Raw genomic sequence first — 23,690 nt, 5'->3', positions numbered from 1 at the left:
AAATAATATTTTATTTAAAAATATATAAAATTATTGAGGCCTTAAAAAAAGTTGAAGGTCTGAGGCCATTGTCTAGTGGCTTACACGACCTTGAATAAATTGGGACCGCAAACACATCATTAAGAACCATAATGGACATCAAGATGTACCTTTTAGTTGAATTTCTAGTTCTGTTTATTTGAACATTTCAATAATAAACCTATGGTTGGTTGTAGAAGCGCAATGACTTTGATCAATTTAAAAATGAGAATAAGTTAACAATTTTTTATGCAAGTCCAGATGTGAAATAAAAAGTGCACGAAAATAAAAGGCTCCCTCTATACCCGAGGCATAACCTTATAATATGCAAGAAAGTTTCTCACGATTAATATTGTCTTTTTATTTAATACAAGCGACACAAAAGTTGATTTGCCTAATCATGTTTGGTTAAGTATTATTGTGCGTGTTTTTGGAAATTCAAATATCTTATTTAGGAGACTTTTCATTATCTTTTAGAAATATGCTTTATTTTAATTAAAAGTGATTTTTATGAAAAATATTATCATTTTATTTTTATTTTTATTACAATAAAAAACAATGAAGTTCAAACCTAAAATCTCATGCTAATTAAGCACCTAATCTCCCCATTATTCCATTAAGTCTTTGAAAAGATTTTGAAGTTTACCAACACTTCTAACTAATTAAGATACCATGAAATGCAACAAAAAAACTGACAACCTGTTGATAAAAAAATCATACAATGTGGCCTTTTTATCAATATGACAATATATGATTTTTTTTATTTTTTTTTTGCTTTATAAAAACAAAGAACATATATCTTTTATTTGACCCTAAAGCTTGAGAGTTGAGAGTCGGTTCCTTTATTCTTGGATCAAAACTACTAATATATTTATAGAGCAAATATGAAAATCCAATTAATTTTTTTTGAAGGAATCCACTTAATCTTATAACTAGCCCATTTCTCGACACTTTTTCTTTTATTTCAATAACCTTAAGAATAATTAAATCCACAAATACCATCTCCATTACATTATTTCCCCAAATGTCACATTTTTTTTTCACGTTGAGAAGTCGAGATTGGTAACCTGACTTCCCCTCGCACCCTCATTTTTTTCATTTGATTTAAATATTTATATAATTAAATTACTTATTTCATTCAGTTAATTTTTTCATTAAATGTATTAATTAAGTATAATTTTAAAAATCATAATTGTAATTAAAAATATTTATAATAATTAATTTAAATAAATATTACATATTAAATTTAACTAGCACATAATTAAAAAAATGATTAAATAATTTTCAATTATATTATTAAACCTGCAAAAGAATTAAAACGGAAAAAAATTAAGGTGAGAAGTCAAGGATAGCTCAAAATGAATAGTGAATGGTGGTAGATAGAAAAATAACGTGATAAAGGTGGCATTTTGGGTTTTTTTTGGGGGGTATATTTGAATAAAAAATCCATTTCTCTTATTTTATTTTGTCGCAGGAAGAGGGTATTTTTTCTTTTAGTTACACAATTGACAAAAAAAGAGTAGAAATAATTTTCTCTTCAACCATCACTTTTCCAATGTTATTTTCTAATTTATTCCATTTTTTTTTACATTTCCTGAACGTGTATGTTATATTTTATAAGGTAGACAGAAAAAAAAAGAGAAAAAACAAAACATAAAACAAAATAAAAAATAAAATCAAAATTTAAATATTCCTTTTGGTTAATTTCTTTCTTTCTTTTAAACAAAAAATTACAATATTATCCGCATTCTTTTTCCTTAATTATCATTAATAAACATACCATTACAAAAATGAGAATGTTAATGTGATTATGTAACATCAGCATTGGAGTCACGTGATAGAGATGAGGAGTCACATGTTGCCTTTTATGAAATTGCAATCCTTGATTCTCTCTTCTTATATCGCGGCTACGTCAATGTGCATGGCAGTAGGGGGAACGTGGCCTACATACACTGCAAGAAACTAGGGCCAGCAACCTCTGAACCAAGCAATCAGTTGTCACAGTGATTCAGTCAGTGTTTTTTATTTTTTATTTTTCAAATGTGAGTGGACTCTGTTCCAGATGACTTTAGAATGACTTATAATGTGTTTAGTTGATTTTTACAAGTAAAAATTGTAACTTTTAATTTCCCGATTTTTAATGATTTTTCAAACCTGCTACTAAAAGATATTAAACAGAGAAAATTAATATAAAAAAAGGGCATGCTCTTAATAATCATAAAAAAAAACAGTTTTGTTTTCTCTAAAGATTTGTACAAAAGTAATTAGAAAAATAAGAGAAAGTGCTATTAAAATAAATTAAAAAAATATACTTACACTATCGCACATGTGATCTCAGTTTACATAGTTGCCCTCGACATTGAACGTGCGTTGGTTTGGTTGTACAAAAGATAAGGGAGGGAGGGTGGAAGAAGAGCATAGAATTGAGAGGATATCCGAACATGTATGTGATTTGGTAGAAGTGAAAGAGCAAAAAAGTGTGAAGAAAAAATAGCATTATTCATTTCTTCACTAAACCCAGCGGAGAGGTTCAAAAATGCTCTGTAACGTACGTGCTGACTTGTACTATAGCGTAGAGAAAGGATACATGATGCGTGTCTTTTTTTTTTTTTTAATGTTTTTTACTTTTTTATAACATAATAATATTTTAATCTAATATTAATTTTTCTTTTCTTACTTATCATCTCATTTTAAGTATTTTCATTCCATTCTTTTCTATTTTTCTTAAACCAAATAGCCTCATTTACACTCTATTTGTTAGCTTTTTCTTTTTTTCTTTTCACAACCAAACACATCTTAGAATACTGGCTCCTTCCTGCTCAACGATCTACGAAGTTGGCCGAATATTTGTTTGCAAAACTATAATGAAACATACCAAAAACAGAAAAACTGTTTTCAAAATATTAATAAAAATATGAAATAATGTCAAAATATAAACCTGAGAAGTTAAAATCATTGCCAACAATACAATTATTTTACAACCTTATAATTAAGTCGTATATGATACGTACAAGTTTTATCGTTTAAAATATAAAAAGGTAAATAATTCAATTTCATATTGGTATAGTACAAGCTATATTGATAATTCAATTTCATATTGGTATAGTACAAGCTATATTGATAATTCAATTTCATATTGGTGGAGTACATTGTTTGTTTTCCAGAAAAAAATTTATAAGTCCTCTACTCTTTTTCTTCCCATGACTATAATTATTGGCAATTAACTTGATATGATGCTCCTGCCTGAACACTACACTGCAATAATAACTCACAAACAAATGCTTCGAAGTTTGAGCCAGGAGGGGATGCAAGAGTAGAGTGATGGGGGTGATGTAAGTGGGTGAGGCACGAGTCAAGTATTAGGTACGTAGTCTATTCCATGTAAATGCCTCCAGCAACCACGATTCCCGATTCTGGCCCCAACCCAACCCTCATCTCTCACTCCCTTATTCTAGATTTCATTGTTAAGAAATAAATTTATATTTCAAAAAAAATGTATGTTTGTTTTTTTATTTTTGATTTGAGAATCTTATAAATATTTTGTTAACTTTAAGATCTACTCTGACTGATGATGAATCTTGATATTCATCTCACCTTTGTCTTCAAATTAAGGAAAACGTTTTTTTTTTCCTTCCTGTTCAATCAAACTTGAGCAATTAGTATTTTCGGATAAAGCTACTTTGAAGTGAATCATCTGTACATAAAGCAAAAGGATCGATGTATGCATCATTAATTTTATTTAATTTTAGTTATTAAAATTTAAACATGAATAATTATTATTGTCGCTTATATATTTTGCAAGTGACATTTGTTCTGGAAGCTCAATTTAAATGGGAAGTCACCTCGGTCAAAACTAATGGTCTGCTTGCTAAAGTGTTGGTTGCAATCAATGTGACATTCATGTGCAAGTTTCTTATGATATGATCGGTTAAATCCAACCGTAAATAAAGCCTAAAATAAAATTTAAGATATTTTTGTTTATTTTAAATAAGAAAATTATATTTTGATTTTTTTTATTGTGATTTTTTTAAAATTAATAAAAAAATATTTTTCTGTTATTGAAATTTTAAAATTTAAATTATTTTATTATATCCTTGAGTCGACCGTCTCACGTAAACAATAGAACATCTATAAATACGAGACACCTATAAATTTATACTACAATTGTTAGATAAATATTTATTATATATCCTCAATCCACACTGTTTTCCATACATCTCGGATCTCGATCAAGACTTTTTCCTTGGCCTACATCTTGTAATCAGTTAACACTGTCTTGACATACCCTGTGCTTCTTAATTCTTGATTATAGTTAAGCTTATTTTTTTTCTAATCTGAAAAAAAAAAGAAAACACACTTTGGTCAAGCAATCTAGAACTCGGTTAAGGTTTTTACTTAGAGAGTAATTAAGAGTCCTATCTCGAAAACTCAACTAATGTAATTTATATTTTAAGTAACTTTTTATTTTGTTTGTATTTTAATGTTTTATACAGTTAGTTATATTCGTTACAATATTAATTAATATTTTACTATACTTGGACGAAAAATGGTCTTTTTAAAGAACTTAATTTTTTTAAAGATAAGAACGTTTAGCTAAAGGAGTTGACATGAAACTTAGAAAAATAATTATGATTCTTATTAATTTTTTTAAAATTAATTTCAATGTTCAATGATTAATTTTATATTTAACAAAAGTGTTTATGTATTAAAAAATCATTGAATGAGTGTTTAATTAAATTGCTTACTTACACCGTTAATTATCCTCGAGTCAACCTGGCTTTTATGCCCTATCTAATTCAACTCAACATATACCATTGCTTCCTTCCCACCTTTCACACCAGTTTTTTTTTTACCAGAATGGCTGAGCACATGATACTTCTTCATAAGTGAACTAATATCAAAACACTTTTTGATCGTTCGATCTTGAAAACACCATGCCTCACCTATAGCCTATGCATGGTAGAAACCTGGAAAGCAAAGGCAAGAACATTTCCATTCAAGTCTCAGATCAGCAGTAATTCGAATTTAAGTTGTAATGATAGTAAAGTCGATTCTATATAGCTAGAAATAATCTCTCTCCTATTTCTTTCTCCAACAGTTGATATACCTTTTACGAAAAAAATGATATGCCAAATCATAATTGTATCAATTGGGGGAAAATGCTGGATCAATATATATACTAGAACAACCATTTTCATTTTATGAATTAGTATATTGAACTAGTTAATTACTTTACTAGTAAGTGTCAACGAGCTTGTATTCAATACTCATGAACGTAGGCTTCCAAAAAAAAAAATACTCATGAACGTAAACTCAAAATCACTAATTAAATGAAAATAATTTTGTGTTAATTGATACATGTATTTAATAGTTATGATATTGATATTTGAATATTATATTAAATGTTGTATTAATTTGATTTGAACTGCATAAGATTATTATAAATATATGACAGTTGATCTATGCATTTAATATGTATGATCGGCTGATCTTGACAAAAATCAGTTAAGAAAATTGAAAAGATATAATCTTTAAAATGGAATAAAAGGAAATTGTTTTAGTAGCTCTCGAGTAAAAAGAATGTTTTTGTGTTTAAGATACCGGTTGAAGAAAATATATTGTTTAAATATTTATTCTATTAAAAGTTTTAAAAAATTATTCAATATTTTCTAAATGATTAAATCATATTTAATTCATATACTAAGACTAATGAATATAAAATCACGAAATTATTAACAGGGTAGATAGTCTGGTCAAGTCGAGTTTAAATAGGATAGGTCAAATTAAAAAAGAATCATAATTTTTTTGATAGAAAAATCATAAATTGATGATCGTGGGCTATAAGCAATAAAGACAACCCAAGATAAAAATAAAAAATTATTTATGCACACCTAATATATGTCAATACTCAATTGACATCTGGTGAATATATATATAAAGTATTATAATTTCACATAAGGAAAAATAAAAAAATACTTATTAAATGTTTTAAAAAATATGAATGTCTACGTACCATTACTCTATAAAAATCCATGAGTTAAATCGTGGCATCTTTGTTTTACTCATGATTGCATGCAGCAGCAAAGTAAAATTAATTGAAGATAATAGGGAGAGGAAACCAGAAAGGAAGATTCTCAGTAGACGCGTGAAAAGGACGGTACAGTTTATTTTTTCTTCCAAAAAGGAGGTACAGTTTGGGTTGGGGTTTTATAAATGTTATTGCTATTTTATTCGAATATTCATTTTCTCTTTTGTATTTTTTTTATATTTTTATTTTTTGTCACATTATTTATTATATTTATGTTTAAACTCATTTTTTATCCTTAACTATCATGACGGTACAACTTAGTCTTTCTATATTTTCAATGAAGCAAAAAAATATTATATTGATGTAATAAATTTTTTAGTATATTTCACTAATAAATCCCTATAAATATAATTGTACCTTCATAATATTTTTTTTGCAATAGTCTTTTAGTTCTAGTACTATATCATTTTCAAATGAATTTACTTCTATATTATTTTTATTTAATTAAAATTTATAACAAATAAATATTTTTAATAGATAAATTATATTTTAGATTTACAATAAAAAATTTAATTTGTGATATGAATTAAGTTATTTTTAAGCTAAATTATAATTTTATATTCATCCTTAATTGTTGATATGTAATTTTGTTTCTTTTACTTTTTTAATTTCTGTTATTTTTATCCCTTTAATTTTGGTCACCTAAATTGGAAATAAAGGAGAAGAAGATTAATACAAAGTAAAAATATATATAACGTATTTTCTTTTCATTTAGGACATTTATGTAATTTTATAAACACATTTTTTTAATATCAACAAATCTTAATATAAGTGGTATTCAACTTGATTTTTTTATATAAGATCTCAAATTTAAATTATATGGATAAAACAAAAAATATAATTAAGAAAAAAAATCTCATTAGAAATGACGAGTAAAATTCATAAATAAAAATTAATTATCTACAAAATCAATAAATAATACCAATAACATGATAAAAAAAATAGGCACATTTTTCCAGTAAATTTAAAAATCATCTCATACTTTTTATTCGTTTCTATTTCTTCCTCTTTCTTTTCTTTCAGTTTTTCCCCTCACATTTCCTTCCTCATCTAAACATACCATGCATAAAAGTAAAAGCTACAATCCAAGTGCAAGGTACGTATTTTGGAATTCTCCACTAATATAGTCTTTAACTCAATTATAAGTTCCTCTAAAAATAAAAAGCTCAATTATAAGTTGACTTCTTAAGAACATCTTTAATTATGATACTCATTAAAGTTTCTTAACATAGATTCCTGGTCTCACTCTAATTAACACATTGCTTCTTTATATGTATAATTTAAACAACTCTTCTCTTTAAGCGTATAGTTCAAAAAATTGTATCAAATAAACTCTATAAGCTATCCCACATTACCATATCTCACTGTTTTTTATTTATTTATTAAACCTTAGACCTATTTTTTCTCATTTTATCCAACAGTTTCTTATCTAAGATATTCTTAGAAAATGTCAACTCAAACTACTCTTGGTACCGTACGTCTATGCAATGATTTTATATCAAAAAAAGAAGTTAAAGCAACCCGGGATATACATGTTGTTACTTAGCTTCTTATATATATATATATATATATATATAGCATGAGGTCAAGTGCCCCTTGTATTTTCATACTTATTCTATACATGACACTTGACAAATAGCTAAGGATCAATAACTTGGTAATTTTTGGTTTAAAGAAAAGAAGACGTTACATCGAAAACAAATGGGAGCACGTTCACCTAACTGCTATGATTAAGATAAGTGTGTTGGCTTTAAGCTAAGTTATGCTACGCTCCACAAAGATGCTGCTGCTAAAAAGCAAGTAAAAGTAATGAAAAAGGTTAAGTCTCAAGTACTGTGCATCCCGTCACCCAAAGGCGTAGAAGTTCATCGTGGGATGCTCCGCCATTTGTCTCTCTCTCTCTCTCACACACTGGCTAAAGCAATATTACTACATTACTGGCATACTGCTCAATCACTTTTTTCTTAAGGGAATTTAACAACAATTCTTTGTCTCTCTACGACATACAACATCAATTATATATATTGTAAAATAATAAGCAACAGAAGAATAAGCTACACCAATTCATGATACAACTTTTATATCTCCTAGGTATGGAAGAAGAAAAGGGTGCCTTAAGGGGTGCTTATAATTTATGCTTTCTTAACCAAGTACTTAAACCCTTACTATTTAAATCACCTCTTTTAATTTCCTTCTTTTACTCTCTCAGTCTCAGTCTCTCTCTCATGCTCTGAGCCGAGTCTAACTTTTAAGAGTTGCGGTAGACTCGGATCCTGTCCCCCCCTCCTCAAATAATAATAATAAGTTACTAAAAGAATCAACATCCAATTCGTCCTTCACAATTAATATAGACATGCTATTACTGTACACTTTTTTGTAATTGTTTATTTTTCTCACTCTTTTTACGTCAGATCACTCATCTCACGTTTCTTTTTCTCTTCCTATTCTTCCCCTTAGCTATAAGAACAGCTGTAAAAAAAGTTACAAAAATGATTGTTCCGTTTCTAACAATATAAAATTCACTGGTTAATCCTTAAAATTAACGAGTATTAATTATATTAAAGAGTTGAGTTTATTATAGTTTTACTGATATTTTTTATTCTTAAGGATTGAGTTTGGGTATTTAGGTAAGTGTTTACTAAATTGATTTTAAAGTTAAATAATTAATTTATTTTGTAATTTTTTATTCTAAAAACAAATTAATAGTAAACTTTAATTAGTATATTTTTTAAATATTAAAGGATAAATTGGATTTTGAAAACTCTTTAGGACTAAGATAAATCCCAAAACTTAAAAAGTGTTTATTAGTATACTTATAAATTACTCATCATTCTGACCTAGACAACATAATTCAAATTCTTCTACTTATAGAATATGAATCTGAACTATCCTCAGCATTTAGATCCATCTTTATTGGTTTAATATATTTTTTTATCTAATAAAAACCTATCTAAAATTAATTTAATTCAAAAATAATTTTCGATAAAAAAACATTTTAGTTGATACAAGACTAAACATGCAGATATTTAATGTTAGTATTTCGACATAATTCAAGATGTACACTCAGTTGAAGTTTTCACATTTGTCAAATTCGTGGAAGATGAATTTGAGGGTTAAAAGGTAAATAAAATAAAATAAAATAAAAATCTCACTTCTTCTATGACAACCAAGTGAGACCCTTTTCTCATCTCATCCCGTGTCTTCTGTACACTTTCTTTTCTCTTTCACTGTCTTTGGGGTGAAGATGGGTGATCCTTATGGGCTACCGGAGGATCTCCGGCGGCTTATACCAGCCAGAAGTACCCATTTGAACCCTTCAGACACACACCTAATTGAACCACTTTGTGTTCACCATGGTCTCAGTAGTGCTGTTGCTGCTGCTACTGCTAGTGCTACTCCACCCATCACCTATGACGCCAACATGGTTGGGGACGTTTTCTTCCCTCGTGGTTTCACTCATCACTTTGCTCATCACCATGACTATTCTTCTTCCTCTGGCGTAAACCCCGTTGCTACTACTGCTACTGCTACTGCTACTACTACTGTCTCGGATCATGCATTCTGCAGCATGGAAAGTGCAGAGAAAGGGTGGTTTGGGTTTGATTCCGGGAACAACAGGTGGCCTAGACAGGAGACCCTTTCTCTTCTAGAGATCAGATCTCGTCTTGATTCCAAGTTCAGAGAGAACAATCAGAAAGCACCCTTGTGGAATGAGATTTCTAGGTATATATATTTACATGTATATATACGTATGTACACTCACATATAAACTTACAAAAAATGAAAAAAGAAAAAAAAACCACTGTACATGTTTTTGCCTTTTGTTTTTGTTTTGAGACTCAGAATGAAGAGTGAAGAAATAGATGGTTGTTCTTCCTGTCGTTTCTTTCTCTCTTGCTGGTTTAGCAATTTTTTGAGGGGCTAATTTCCTCTTTGCGTTTGAAAATGACAGACCATTACTCACAGATAACTGAGAGATCCATGTGGCTTATGTTATCTATTTCTAGTTTTGTCCAAGAAATCCCACTGACTGAATGTGTGTGTGTAGATGCACTTGTTTTTCTGCGAGGAAATAATTATGGGTGCAAGGATATTTTTTCAGCACCCTGAAAGCCTGTCTTTGTTTTTAGTACTATATTAAACCTACCTAACTGCTTTGCTCAGCTAGCTAGGGCTATACATTGGAGTTTATTTTGTTGATTCAAACTCGGATAATTGTATTCATGATGTTTCTGACAGTATTAATGAAGAGAGAATGTTTCCATTATTTTATTTTAATCCTTCATCACAGCATGGTTAATATACAAATATTCTTAAGGAAGATAGAATGATAAATATAATAATGCTTAATGGAAAAATCTTACATGGGTTTATAATTATACTAATATTAATTCCATGCATGCATGACTGAAAAAGAAAAGCTTATATGGTGTTATGAATTATAAATTCATTAGTACGATTTTTTAAGCAGATAATATTGTCTGTCCTATTTCTCTCACCCCTATTTTACATCTAAGAGAAACGGGTGGGAAAAATAAATGAGGAAATGTGATTTGTGATTAATGTGCTAATTAATCTCCACCTCCTTCATCTTTTATGTGCATAGTAATTAATTAATAGCTGTGTGATCCACGTGTTTAGGATAATGGCTGAGGAATTTGGGTACCAAAGAAGTGGAAAGAAATGCAAAGAGAAATTTGAGAATTTGTACAAGTATTACAAGAAGACAAAAGAAGGTAAAGCTAGTAGACAAGATGGGAAGCACTACAGGTTCTTCAGGCAGCTAGAAGCAATATGTGGAGATCAAGCAAATAACACTCATGCTCATGCCTCAACTTCAGATAAAACCCATCGTGCTGGTGGAAACACTGCTGCTACTATTCAAAAACAAACCTTCACAACCAACCAAGACCACAATAATGGTGATTCTAACAATAACCCCAAATGCTCAGAGAGCCTCAGCATCTCAAATTCATCTCAATTCGAGACATCCTCATCAGAGAACAACGATGAGGATCTTTCAGCTATTGCATTCATGATGAAGCAGTCAAGGGATGAGAAGCAGAAAGGGTTGGATCATACTCATAGGCCAAGTGATCATAGGAGGGTGAGAAAAAGCTGGAGAACAAAAGTGGAGGAGATAGTGGATTCCCACATGAGGAAGATCATACAGACTCAAGATGCTTGGATGGAGAGAATGTTGAGTGTTGTTGAGCAAAGAGAGCAAGAGATGGCATCTAGGGAGGAAGAAAGGAAGAGAAAAGAGTCAATGTGGTTTGACCAACAGGTGCATGAACTGTGGGCCAAAGAGAAAGCATGGGTTGAGGCAAGAGATGCTGCATTGATAGAGGTTGTGAGGAAACACATTGGGATAGGGATAGGACTTGAAGCATTGCCATTGGTCGAAGAAGAATCACCGAATAAGAATAAGAGCCAGGGAAGTATTGATGCCAATGAGTTTCCCTCTGAGGGTGTTGATCCTGGTAGAAGTAGTAGTAGTAGGTGGACAGAAATGGAGATTTCAAATTTGATGCAGCTAAGGACTAGTTTTGAGCAAAGATTCAGAGAAAATAATAATGGGTACATGGAGAATGGGGTTTGGGATGAAATAGCAGCAAAAATGGCTTGTTTGGGGTTTGATAGGAGTGCAAGTGAGTGCAAGCAAATATGGGAAGAGATCAGCATCTCTCTCAGAAGGACAGTGGATGAGTGTGATGATGGTGCAAAAAGAAGGCCTTGGTATTTGGGACTTAAGCTGACGGATGATGATCTTTGACACATTCTTGTTCTAACCGAAGGCATCGATCAGAGAGATTAAGTATATATGACACTTTGCTTTTGATGAGTTCTGAGCGTGGAAGGAAACTTGTGGGAGAAACAAGCTAGGGCCTGAGAGGGTTATTAACTAGGATGTAACAAGTTTGGATCATTAGCGAATCACAAGGTATTCTAGGCCACGTGTTTAACTATATATTTAATTAATATAACGTATGAGGACTCATTCTTGAGTGTAAGCATTGACTTTGTTGTTTATTATTAATTTTATCCATGCATGCATCAGATGCTAGAGTCATCAGTTATTAATTATGAACTTTTTAAAGAAGAGAAGAAACCAAAAAGAAAAACAAATAAATTTATTATTATATACTTATAAAGTGTAACAAAAAAAGTGCAATGTAACAAAAAAAATACAATTATTAAGTCAAGAGTAATTAAGTCTAATTAGTCTAAAAAATTATCTACCTTTTAGATCACCCCAATTTGAGAAGAGTCAAAATCGAATGAGAGGACTTTATTCTGCTTCTTTCCTCTTCAAAATTTTGATCTAAATAAAGAGATTATAAAAACTTCTCCGCTCCCATCTCGTTTATTTCATTTCCTCCAATTAATTAAGTACTATATGCAAGGATTGCAAGCAGAGACAAATATATTTATTTGTTGTTTTCTCCATAAAAGAATTTTTTTATAAGCGTGACCTACTTTATGGCAAAATGCAGAAAGAATAATAAAGTTAACAAGAAATGCCACAGAATTGGGTTTTAACTAGCAAAGGTAGCTTGACTTCTGCCTATCTCTTCTAGCTGTAGTTCCTCCCCACGCTTCTTTCTTTCTTTTTTCGCTTTTCCCTTCTCGGCTGTTTGATAAACTCAATCACGTCTAGCTACTAGTTTTTTATGTAGATATATTGTGATGAAAAACTGTTGATTTCTTTTAAATGTAGCAAACTTCCCCGTAAAACATAAAATAATTAGTAATATGAGTTTAATGGTGATACGATGACAATTTAAAATAATTTTAAATTATTATTCAACCATATATTATTATTGTTGATATAATATTTAAAATAATTTTTATTAAAATTAATATATTTATCATAAATAATAATTTATGATTAAATGATTGTATAATTATATAATTTTTTCACTAATAATATTTTAGTTCTATCTTGTTTAGGCTTGTAGCAGGTGTTAACCTTTTACAATGAAAGGCTACTGATTAGTTTAAAACTGTTCCTGTGTAACCACTTCCCCTCACCCCAGACAAGGTAAGAAAAAATATTCTTAGAAAGAATAATTACAAAAAAGTGGATAACTTAATATTACGTTGGTTGATGATTACATAAAAAAAAAAAACTTAATAGTTGATGAGAAGAGGGGCACACGTGTATTATGTATTTGTACAAAAAAAATTAAAAAATAATAATAAGAGGTGCTAGAATCATTACCTTGAGACTTTTGAAACTCTTTTGATATATAATTAATACCGTGAGTTGATCTGTTTTTCGTTGCATTTTGATGTGACATATCATGTTTCATCAACACATTTTTTTATATATTCATTATTATTAATTAAAATTTATTTAAAACTTCAAAATTATCAGTGAAACACGTCAATAAATAAGACTAGTCAAAATTTATAATTTTAAATAAATAAATTGAGCTGAAAATTAATAATTGATAGTTAATCGTTCCAATCACAGGTTGCCAACTTTATTTTGTTCTATCCGTCGAACATTATACTCCAGATTACGCAGGAGAGTTCATCTATAAATTAGGAAGAACATGCATGTGTGTCGTTCATAAATCTTGGGAGTGTAACAAGGAAACAACTTTGTATCCAAGATGCAAAAAATTGACACATGGTCTCGTGTCCTAGATGCAAAAATTGTCACCAATGATCTCTACAGCAATTAATCTTATGTACATGTAGGGTAAAATCATGGACCTCATGTTTTTGGATCATGATTCATGTCGTGAAATGCTCAATCACCCAAAGCCCACACTTAAAAGAGAGAGAGAGAGAGAGATCTACTATTGCTCCAAGAAATTTGATACATTTTTTAAATTTATTGATTGATTCATGTTAAAAAAAATAACGGGTATATATAACTTGTACCAAATTAAGCAAACGGAGGAATAGCCATTTTTTTCTATAGGTATTTTTCTTTGAAAATAACTCTGTTCCAACAGAGATTTCAAACTTTTACCAGATATTTTTTTTTTATTCAACAGATCCAACCCAATAGTAGCAGATGAATAACGTATAGCAGCACAGACACACACATAAAATGATAGTGATTTTCAAATCCCCGAGAAACAAATCACTCTGGGACAAAATTTAGCTTAGTTTCCTGTGTGATTATTCTAAAAATAGTATCATTATGTTACTAAAACATTGTTATAATATAAACTGCCACATGATCATGAAGTTGGGAAAGAAGGTGGAGTTTTGGTTTACAATAGTTTGAGCGAGGAAAGAGAGAAGGTGGCTGAAGCATATATAAGACCTCCAACATTAATAGCAAATCCAAAGCCTTATAAATTATAAACTTTATTAGTTAGTCCGTAATAATTCAGCCACAAGCTTATTAAATATTTTCCCCACGCGTAATATATTAAGTGTTCCAATGGAACAGATCACACACACACGGACAGCTCTTCAATTGAGAGTGATTGTTGATGGCTTTCACCGAATAGCTGTTGATATTGCTATGGATTGTTAGATTATTTGTTGACAGGCTTTATTATATTTTTAAATGAAATTTTTAAAAATCTTTTTTTTTAAAATATAAATTCAAATTGTTTTTTTTTTTTTTTATCTATTTTCACCGAAAGTGACAAAATGGATGGGCTTTATGCTGACTCAAAAAAAAAGAGTCTATTTGACCTAGCCCAATAGGCTGTACGAGTTAGGTTGTTCCCATGAAAAAAAATCCCAAAAACAGTAAGGCTTATTAGGCTTGGTATTATTTTTCTTATTTTCCTTCTAATATATATACATATGCGCGCATAAGGTGTGAGGTCCAAGCTCTCACAAAAGACTTAAGCCATAATACTACACCAACGACAATACCAGTTTATGTACCCAGTAGCAACAATATTTTATTGATAATTAATTTATATAAATTTATTTTTTTGATAATTAATTTTATTTCTAATAGTTTTATAAATTTTAAAATAAAGCAAAAATAGGAAAATATTTTAAAATTTAATAATTAGATTAAAAATATTTTCTTATTTTTAATAGATGTAAAACGGTATTACACTATGCGAAGTTTCAAAGAGGCAAAAGGGAATTAGGGAAAGAGCAACGATATATAGCAGCGACTCGCATCCATTTATTTGAGTTGGTGAGTTGTGTTTGGGCAAACTTGGTGACTTTAATTAAGTAGGGAGGTGGAATGATATCCAACCAATTAAGGAATAAAACCGTTTTAACAGATCAATTAAGACTCGCCGACAAATTTGGCATTCGGCAAGAAAGTATAACTTACTTAAAATAGGAGCAATTGGTGTTTAATTAAGCCCAGTATTTATATGTTTTGATCACTTGTACTCGGGTAATAACTGTTTTTTAGTGCAAAACAGTAGATAAATTTACAGGAAATCAATTCATTAGTTTATTGTTTATTTCAGCAAGTAACATTTCTCTTCTAAGTTTTATTGATTTATATTGCCTTTTTTTTTTTTTACATAAGGACGATAATGAATATCAAATTTAAGTTTTCATACAGCTACCTCAATCTCCCATCATCAGACCCGGCCATTCTATAGTGCATTATAATAATAATAATAATTAAATAACACATAAAATATTATCAAAGAAATATAATATTATAATTTTATAATATGAAGTTTTAATAAAACTACGATTAAGTATCAACTAAAAGTATAAAGTACACACTACAACTAAGATAAAAAAAAACGTAGATCAAATATATACTTAGGTCGATGTTTTAACAAGACATAATATTCAATAATAATAATAAGTTTACATTTAGAATAAAAAAAGAAATATTATATATTTTAGGGTTTTTTTTTCTTCTAAGAAAACAAAATGGCATTCTATTGAGCATGTTTCATTGGCCCGTTGTGAACTAAATTTTTTGCGGGTTTACCAATTTTTGACTAAATTTTTTCAGTTCTGTTACCTTTTTTTTAAAGTCAATTATGGTTTATTTGAATTAGACACTTGGCCGGTTCATTATAGTTTTTCGATCTAACTAATTGGTTTGGCCTGATTTTTTGAACACTTTTTAGAATCAAAGAACTAGATTATTTTTGTCAAACATCAATGCATAATTTTCAATTTAATAACGTAAAATTGAGTCAAAATCCCAATTCAATAAATTCAAATAATTAAGACCTTGATTAGCGAGTAAGATTTAAAATTAGATTTATTAAAACTGAATTTAGCAATGGCCTTAACTTCACTATTTTTACAAGTATTTTACTTGTGCACAAAATATTTTATTTTTCTTCACTGTGAATCGAATTTTATGACAAATCCGGTATTCGTAAAGATTCCGAAGCTATTCATATAACAAGGTATACTTTATGGATAGACTTTAATCACTTTAAACTTTCAAATAAAATGAAATTTAAGAAAAACTGATAAAAGGTAAGACACGAAGAATTTAAATGCATAAGAAACATAAAGCATCATGAATGTAAATGAAAGCGTTAATTTAAAGTGAGAATCATAAATGTGCAAAGAGACTGTAAAAACAATTAAAAAATTATCAGAATATTAAAGAATACAAAACTTTAAAATACTTTGAAGTTTGGGCTGTAAAAGCAAATTTGCATGAATATAATGACTATCTAAATGAATGCAAAAGGATGCTAAAAATATATAATTGAAAAAAGAAATGAAAAGAGTAGAAGGAGAAGTCCAAGAAATTGATTGTTTGAAAAAGTAAGCTTCTGATAGATAAAAAAAACAAATTAAAAGATAGAAAAATCTGCAAAAAAAAATGTAAAGTTTTTTTTTATAAAAAAATTGTTAGAAATATTGAAATTACTCTTTGAATCAATAGTGTGCCAGACTTGTAGGTGTTATAGAGTATTTTGTAACTAAAGTGTGTTTTAATAAAGAAAATGGCTTGTAAAGAATCCTATTAATATATTTCTCTCTATCATAAAATCAAATTTAATGACATATTTAAGTTTTTAGGATTAACTATTTAAGATGTTGCCAAAATTTATGCTGACATTTGATTCGATACAAGAGACACTCGATATTAGCTTGTAATTATATGTCTTCATTTACTTGTCATGTAGTTTTTTTTTTCCACTAGACTGGGTGATTTGCCTTTTGAATATGAACTCAAATTGACCTTTTTAACCCAATAGGGTTGACCTAGTGACGAGAATGGGATAAAAGAGAAATATTAGAAATGTATTCTTTTGAATATATTTTTTTATTGATTGGAATTTATTAAAAATCATAAAAATTAATGGGTCTCGTATCTTATTTAATGATTCTTTTGTTTGATTTTATAATTTTTAATAAACTTTAACTAATAAAAAATAGTGTGTTAGAGAGTGTGTTTCTAATAAATTATAGGTTGAAATCTCATTGCTATCATTGTATAAAAAAAAAATTGACCTTTCTTGAAGATACCCATTACTTGAACAAGTGAAACATATCAATTCCAAACTTTAAATAATATGATTTCGGGAAATCCAAATTTGGACAATACCTAAGTGATGCTTCCAACACTTAGAAAAAATCTAAATTGGCAAAAACGTTGAGTATCAAAATAGTACCTTACTCTTTCTCAATACTAACATTTTTCAAAACAAACAATCCAAACATTTGCCTAATTTGTGAATTAGGATTTGTTGAACTCAACATTACATGCCATGATTGACGAGATGCCGTGGACTTTATTGCTGCACGAGTGTGTGCTTATCTTAAGAACCGTGCTTGAGCAAAATTTGTCGTTGACCATGGTCCCCGCAGAGCAAGAGTGTGATCCTAAGGGATTACTACAATATAATTTTTTTTTAGTATAATGGCTGGAATGAAACTTAAAAGTGTTGAAGGTGACAATGTTACGTATAATATAATGTGCCGAAAAGCAAGAAGCTGTCGTTGACTCTTCATTTCTCAAATTTCATATTCAGTGCATGGCATGCAATTAATTACTATGATGGTTTGTCAGCGATGATGCATTTAATGTTTTTAACCCCTTACCTGTGAGCCGCACCATTTGTTTTCTTGTGGTTAGTCATAAATTTCCCCCATCACATCTCTTCAAATGCATGCATCATGTCCAAGTTCTCCAACCAAAGTGGTTGAGTCCATTAATATTAAGTAGCAGTCAACATCAGAACCCTCTCTCAACAGCCCCCCAACCCCAACACAATTGTAGCAGTAACTAAAATGAACTCACACCAATCTAATGAGACGTAGTTTAATTGGTAATATAAGTTGAGTTTGTGCGAAAGGAATGAAAATTTGAAATTAAAAATTAATTTAATAATCAGGTTAAAGAATCTAAACTTGTAAAAATAACTCAAAGGCTCATGAAAAAACAAAGATCCTAGAGATGATCGTTGAAAAAGAAAAAAAAGGTACTCACACCACGACAACCACCACCTTCTTCTTCTTCTTCTTCTGTTCTCTCTTCAATCTTGATAGTGCTTTAATTAAGCCCACCTACAATTTCACGCTCCCTTTCATTTTTATACCCTCTATGCACCATCCTCCACTTCACTTAATAAACCATCTCATTCTCCTCCAATTCCCTAAAATGGCCACTCTTTCCTCCTACGACCACTTCATCTTCACTGCCTTAGCTTTCTTCATATCTGGCCTAATTTTCTTCCTCAAACAGAAATCCAAATCCAAAAAGTTCAACCTCCCTCCAGGACCCCCCGGGTGGCCTATTGTTGGGAACCTCTTCCAAGTTGCTCGTTCTGGGAAACCTTTCTTTGAGTATGTGAACGATGTGAGACTCAAATATGGCTCAATCTTCACCCTCAAGATGGGAACAAGGACCATGATCATCCTCACCGACGCAAAACTGGTCCACGAGGCCATGATCCAAAAGGGTGCAACCTACGCCACCAGGCCCCCCGAGAACCCCACCAGAACCATCTTCAGTGAAAACAAGTTCACCGTGAATGCAGCGACCTATGGCCCCGTGTGGAAGTCGCTGAGGAGGAACATGGTGCAGAACATGCTCAGCTCAACAAGACTTAAGGAGTTTCGCAGTGTTCGGGACAATGCGATGGACAAGCTCATCAACAGACTCAAGGACGAGGCCGAGAAGAATAACGGCGTGGTTTGGGTGCTCAAGGATGCCAGGTTTGCTGTTTTTTGCATACTTGTGGCTATGTGTTTTGGTCTTGAGATGGATGAGGAGACAGTGGAGAGAATAGATCAGGTTATGAAGAGTGTTCTCATCACTTTGGACCCGAGAATTGATGACTATCTTCCAATTCTAAGCCCCTTTTTCTCAAAGCAAAGAAAGAAAGCCTTGGAGGTTCGCAGAGAACAGGTTGAGTTCTTAGTTCCAATTATAGAACAAAGAAGAAGAGCAATTCAAAACCCTGGGTCAGATCACACCGCCACAACGTTTTCCTACCTAGACACACTTTTTGACCTCAAAGTTGAAGGGAAGAAATCAGCACCCTCTGATGCAGAATTGGTGTCTTTATGCTCAGAGTTTCTTAACGGTGGCACAGACACAACAGCAACAGCGGTTGAGTGGGGCATAGCACAGCTCATAGCGAACCCTAACGTTCAGACAAAGCTGTACGAGGAAATAAAGAGAACGGTGGGAGAGAAGAAGGTGGATGAAAAGGACGTTGAGAAAATGCCATACCTACACGCTGTGGTGAAGGAGCTTCTAAGAAAGCACCCTCCAACACACTTTGTGCTAACACATGCTGTGACTGAGCCCACCACTTTGGGAGGGTATGACATACCAATTGATGCAAATGTTGAGGTGTACACACCAGCCATTGCTGAGGACCCCAAAAATTGGTTAAACCCTGAGAAGTTTGACCCTGAGAGATTCATCTCTGGGGGTGAGGAAGCAGACATAACTGGGGTCACAGGGGTGAAGATGATGCCATTTGGGGTTGGGAGAAGGATTTGCCCTGGCTTGGCTATGGCCACAGTGCATATTCACCTCATGATGGCAAGGATGGTGCAGGAGTTTGAGTGGGGTGCATACCCTCCAGAGAAGAAGATGGATTTCACTGGCAAGTGGGAGTTCACTGTGGTCATGAAGGAGTCTCTAAGAGCAACCATCAAACCAAGAGGAGGAGAAAAAGTGAAGTTGTAAAATTTTCCTGCTTCTATTCTTCTGGGTTTTAAATTTCACAGACAACATAAATATTATTGCTATTATCATCATCATATATGTATACATCATCATGGTTTGTGGTTGATTTGCATACAGAGTACTGCAAGTTTCATCCCATCATTATATTGTCTTAATTGGTCTGGTTTGTTGGAGTTGTGACAAAAATGGATATTTGTTGGATATTTACAGTTATCTTCTTTATTTAATTATTATGTGAACATCCCTTTTTGAAGAAATCCATATATATCTAGTGGTAGGCATAACTTTTTCTATTGGGAATGAATTAATTGGTTTCCTTCTTCTTCTTTTTCCCTTTTGATGTTAAAGAAAAAAATGGCAATGGATGGCAAATTATGCATATTTATATTTATTTGAGCACATCACTTGCTTTATTTCGTATAAGCTAGCCTGTAAAGTGATGTCCAAAAAATAAATATACTGGAATACTGAGACAAAAATGGACTCGGATAGCAATGGTTGAAGATGACATCTAAACTGGCAGGTTAAAGGTTTTTTGCAGTGAGATGTGATGTACGTAACTCTGTGCGAATATACACACGTAACACACACAGCATTACACATAATTAATTACTTGTCTTTGCAGCACTATTATTTTTCTCCTTTTGCAGCACATTTGAATGTACAAAATTTACATTAATTATATATACAGGAAAGGTATAACTTAAATGGCTTTCATATACAAGGAGTGGTTGAAATTTTTCTTTATTAATTCTGAATCATCTGTTTAAAATAAATTAATTTTTTTAGTATTTAATGAGAATGTGATTTTGGTACTAAAGTTTTCCACAATCATAAACTAATATAAAAGTACTTTCTCCGGATTCAAATATAAAAATAAAAAAAATCAAATGACTTTATATTTAAATATAAATAAATTTTAATTAATTTTACTTTATTCAACGTGTCTATTGCTAAAATATTTTTATTTTATAGAGGGTTAATTTTCATTAATTTCAATGACTATTTTTTAAATATCAAATTTAAATGAATGACAATTTTAAAAAATAATTTATTTTTTAATTGAGATTGAAGTAATAATATATTTAACCAACTTTTTTAGTTAACATGAAATATTTTTTTAACTTGCATTTGAATACACAGGAAGCATATAATCAATTTTATTAAAAAAGTTATTAATTAATTTTTATTACATTTATATCCAGAACTTCTGTGTCGTGTACAACGTTGTCGCCCGAATTCACACGGATATACCTATTAAAGATGACCTGATAATGAAGATTTTAAGCAGTAATTCTCAAACATAGTTGTCCTTATTGTACATAGAAAAAGAAAATTCTCATTTATATAGGTGGACAAACATACCACTAACTGCTGAATAGTAAAGCCTTCTACACAATGGAATTACGTACTAGAATGGTCCAGGCCTCACTCCTCCCTCGATCTCTCTACCTTACATTGTACTTTTCAGCTTTTAATTTTTTACTATCAACTAATTTAGCTAGTTTTATTAAATATAATCATAATAAATTATTATGATTCAGTAAGAAATGATTTTCTCATGTAAACATTGATTGGAAAGTAAACATGTGAAATAAATAACCGTAAATGTAGTAGTCACAACTTTTCTATTGTATCTCAATGCTAAACAAATTTACTATAATGTCTTTAGTAAGTTGATAAATGTTTGATTTTTTTACTATGTTTATGGAATAAACTTTATTGAAAAAGATAAAATTTACTTAAAAGATCTTTATGTGTTTTAAGAAATTAATTTTATAACTCTTGATTATAAGCATAACTTACTTTCAGGAACAAGAAAAAATAGATAAAATGGAAGGAGTGGTGTGTGTATTAGGCTCTAGAAAGGACTTCTGAGGACTTGAGGTACCATTTAGTTGAAAAGGTTAATAAAATGTGATGAGTAAAAAAAATATAAATATTTATGATTATTCAAATCAAAAGATAGTATCATACAAATTTAATGCATACTCAATAGTTTGGAAGGAAGGAAAGAAAACAAAGTACACAGAAAATATGAATAAAAATATTATTTTTATTTGATTGAAAATAAAATATATAAAAAGAGAAAAAAATAAAACGGAGGAATAGTGTATTATTATAAGCAAATATTAACTATTATTTTAAGAACATTAATTAAGGAATTAACAAAAAATTAATTTTCATACAGCACATGTCACTATAACTTTTAGTCTGTAATTTTATTCCTTTTATAATTTTAATTTTTTTATTTTGCTCCTCATATTTATGAACCAAGGCATTTTTTTTATTTTTCGGAATAAATAATATTTGTCATTCTATCAATTGACCGTTAGTTGAGAAATTAACTGTTAACTTTGATGTCATGTCAATGTAGTTTAAAGAAAAAGTAATAAATTGCTAAAATATTTGTTTTATTTAGTTAATTTTATAAATACTATTTTACATTTATTATTAGTTAAGAGTCATTAATTTTTCTAAATTATAAAATTTATAAATTAAAATGAAATATTTAATATTTAAATATATTCATTTTAATTCTAGATGTATTTATTTTTATTATAAAATTTTATTTTAATATAAATTAACAAAAAATTAATTTTCATACAGCACATGCCACTATAACTTTTAGTCTGTAATTTTATTACTTTTATAATTTTAAATTTTTTATTTTGCTCCTCATATTTATGAACCAAGGCATTTTTTTTTATTTTTCTGAATAAATAATTTTTGTCATTCTATCAATTAATCGTTAGTTGACCATTTAAAATTAACTGTTAACTTTGATGTCATGTGTTGATGTCAATGTAGTGTAAAGAAAAAGTAATAAATTGGTAAAACATTTGTTTTATTTAGTTAGTTTTATAAATACTATTTTACATCTATCATGAGTTAAGAGTCATTAATTTTTATGAATTATAAAATTTATAAATTAAAATAAAATATTTAATATTTAAATATATTTATTTTAATTTTAGATGTATTTATTTTTATTATAAAATTTCATTTTAATATAAATTAACAAATTATTATATATGAAATTTTTTCCTTATTTTATCATATTTAAAAAAAAAATCACATAAACTATTATATATATTATTTTTAAAAAATAATTTTATGCAATTTATACAAATTAAGTGAATTTAAAATAATGCATAAATAATTAAAAAAATTAAAATTAAAAAACTTAATATTTTTAACAATTAAAATAATTTTTTATTATTTATATATAAAAATAAAATTACATAATTTTATAAATTGCATAAAATAATTTATATATTAATTTATGTAATTTTATTGATTTATATAATTAGTATTAAAAAAATTATTTACTAAATATTTTTTTATAGTTAAAACATAAATATTATCATATAAGTTTCCTAAAAAATTAAATATTAAAATTTTATTAATTTATATAATTAGAATAAAATAATTTATCTACTAAAAAAATTTATGTAATTTATTTAATTTAAATATTAATTCATGCAATTATATTGATTC

General features: G+C 29.5%; 2 protein-coding genes across 2 annotated transcripts; both read left to right on the top strand.

Annotated features, from left to right (window-relative positions):
• Positions 1–9,257: 9,257 nt before the first annotated feature.
• LOC114403696 (trihelix transcription factor PTL-like) lies at positions 9,258–12,120 on the top strand. Its single transcript, XM_028366809.1, has 2 exons — positions 9,258–9,829; positions 10,748–12,120. Exons 1-2 carry the CDS (start codon positions 9,351–9,353, stop codon positions 11,880–11,882), a joined length of 1,614 nt encoding a protein of 537 aa, XP_028222610.1. The 5' UTR covers positions 9,258–9,350; the 3' UTR covers positions 11,883–12,120.
• A 6,314-nt stretch (positions 12,121–18,434) lies between these two features.
• Positions 18,435–20,482, top strand: LOC114403695 (cytochrome P450 77A3). The gene has a single exon (XM_028366808.1). The coding sequence runs from the start codon at positions 18,444–18,446 to the stop codon at positions 20,187–20,189; it is 1,746 nt and encodes a 581-aa protein (XP_028222609.1). The 5' UTR covers positions 18,435–18,443; the 3' UTR covers positions 20,190–20,482.
• Positions 20,483–23,690: the final 3,208 nt, after the last annotated feature.

This window comes from Glycine soja, chromosome 20, assembly GCF_004193775.1.
Source record: "Glycine soja cultivar W05 chromosome 20, ASM419377v2, whole genome shotgun sequence".
Lineage (NCBI taxonomy): Eukaryota > Viridiplantae > Streptophyta > Magnoliopsida > Fabales > Fabaceae > Glycine > Glycine soja.
The sequence above is the reverse complement of the archived record's forward strand: the minus strand, read 5'-3'. Positions and strand labels throughout refer to the sequence as shown.

What these genes read in the sequence shown, in the direction of transcription:
- LOC114403695 (XM_028366808.1), top strand. Translation starts at nt 18,444, where the DNA reads ATGATCGTTGAAAAAGAAAAAAAAGGTACTCACACCACGACAACCACC.
- LOC114403696 (XM_028366809.1), top strand. Translation starts at nt 9,351, where the DNA reads ATGGGTGATCCTTATGGGCTACCGGAGGATCTCCGGCGGCTTATACCA. An exon ending in TTGTGGAATGAGATTTCTAG is followed by an intron (nt 9,830 to 10,747) that starts GTATATATATTT and finishes CCACGTGTTTAG; the next exon opens with GATAATGGCTGAGGAATTTG.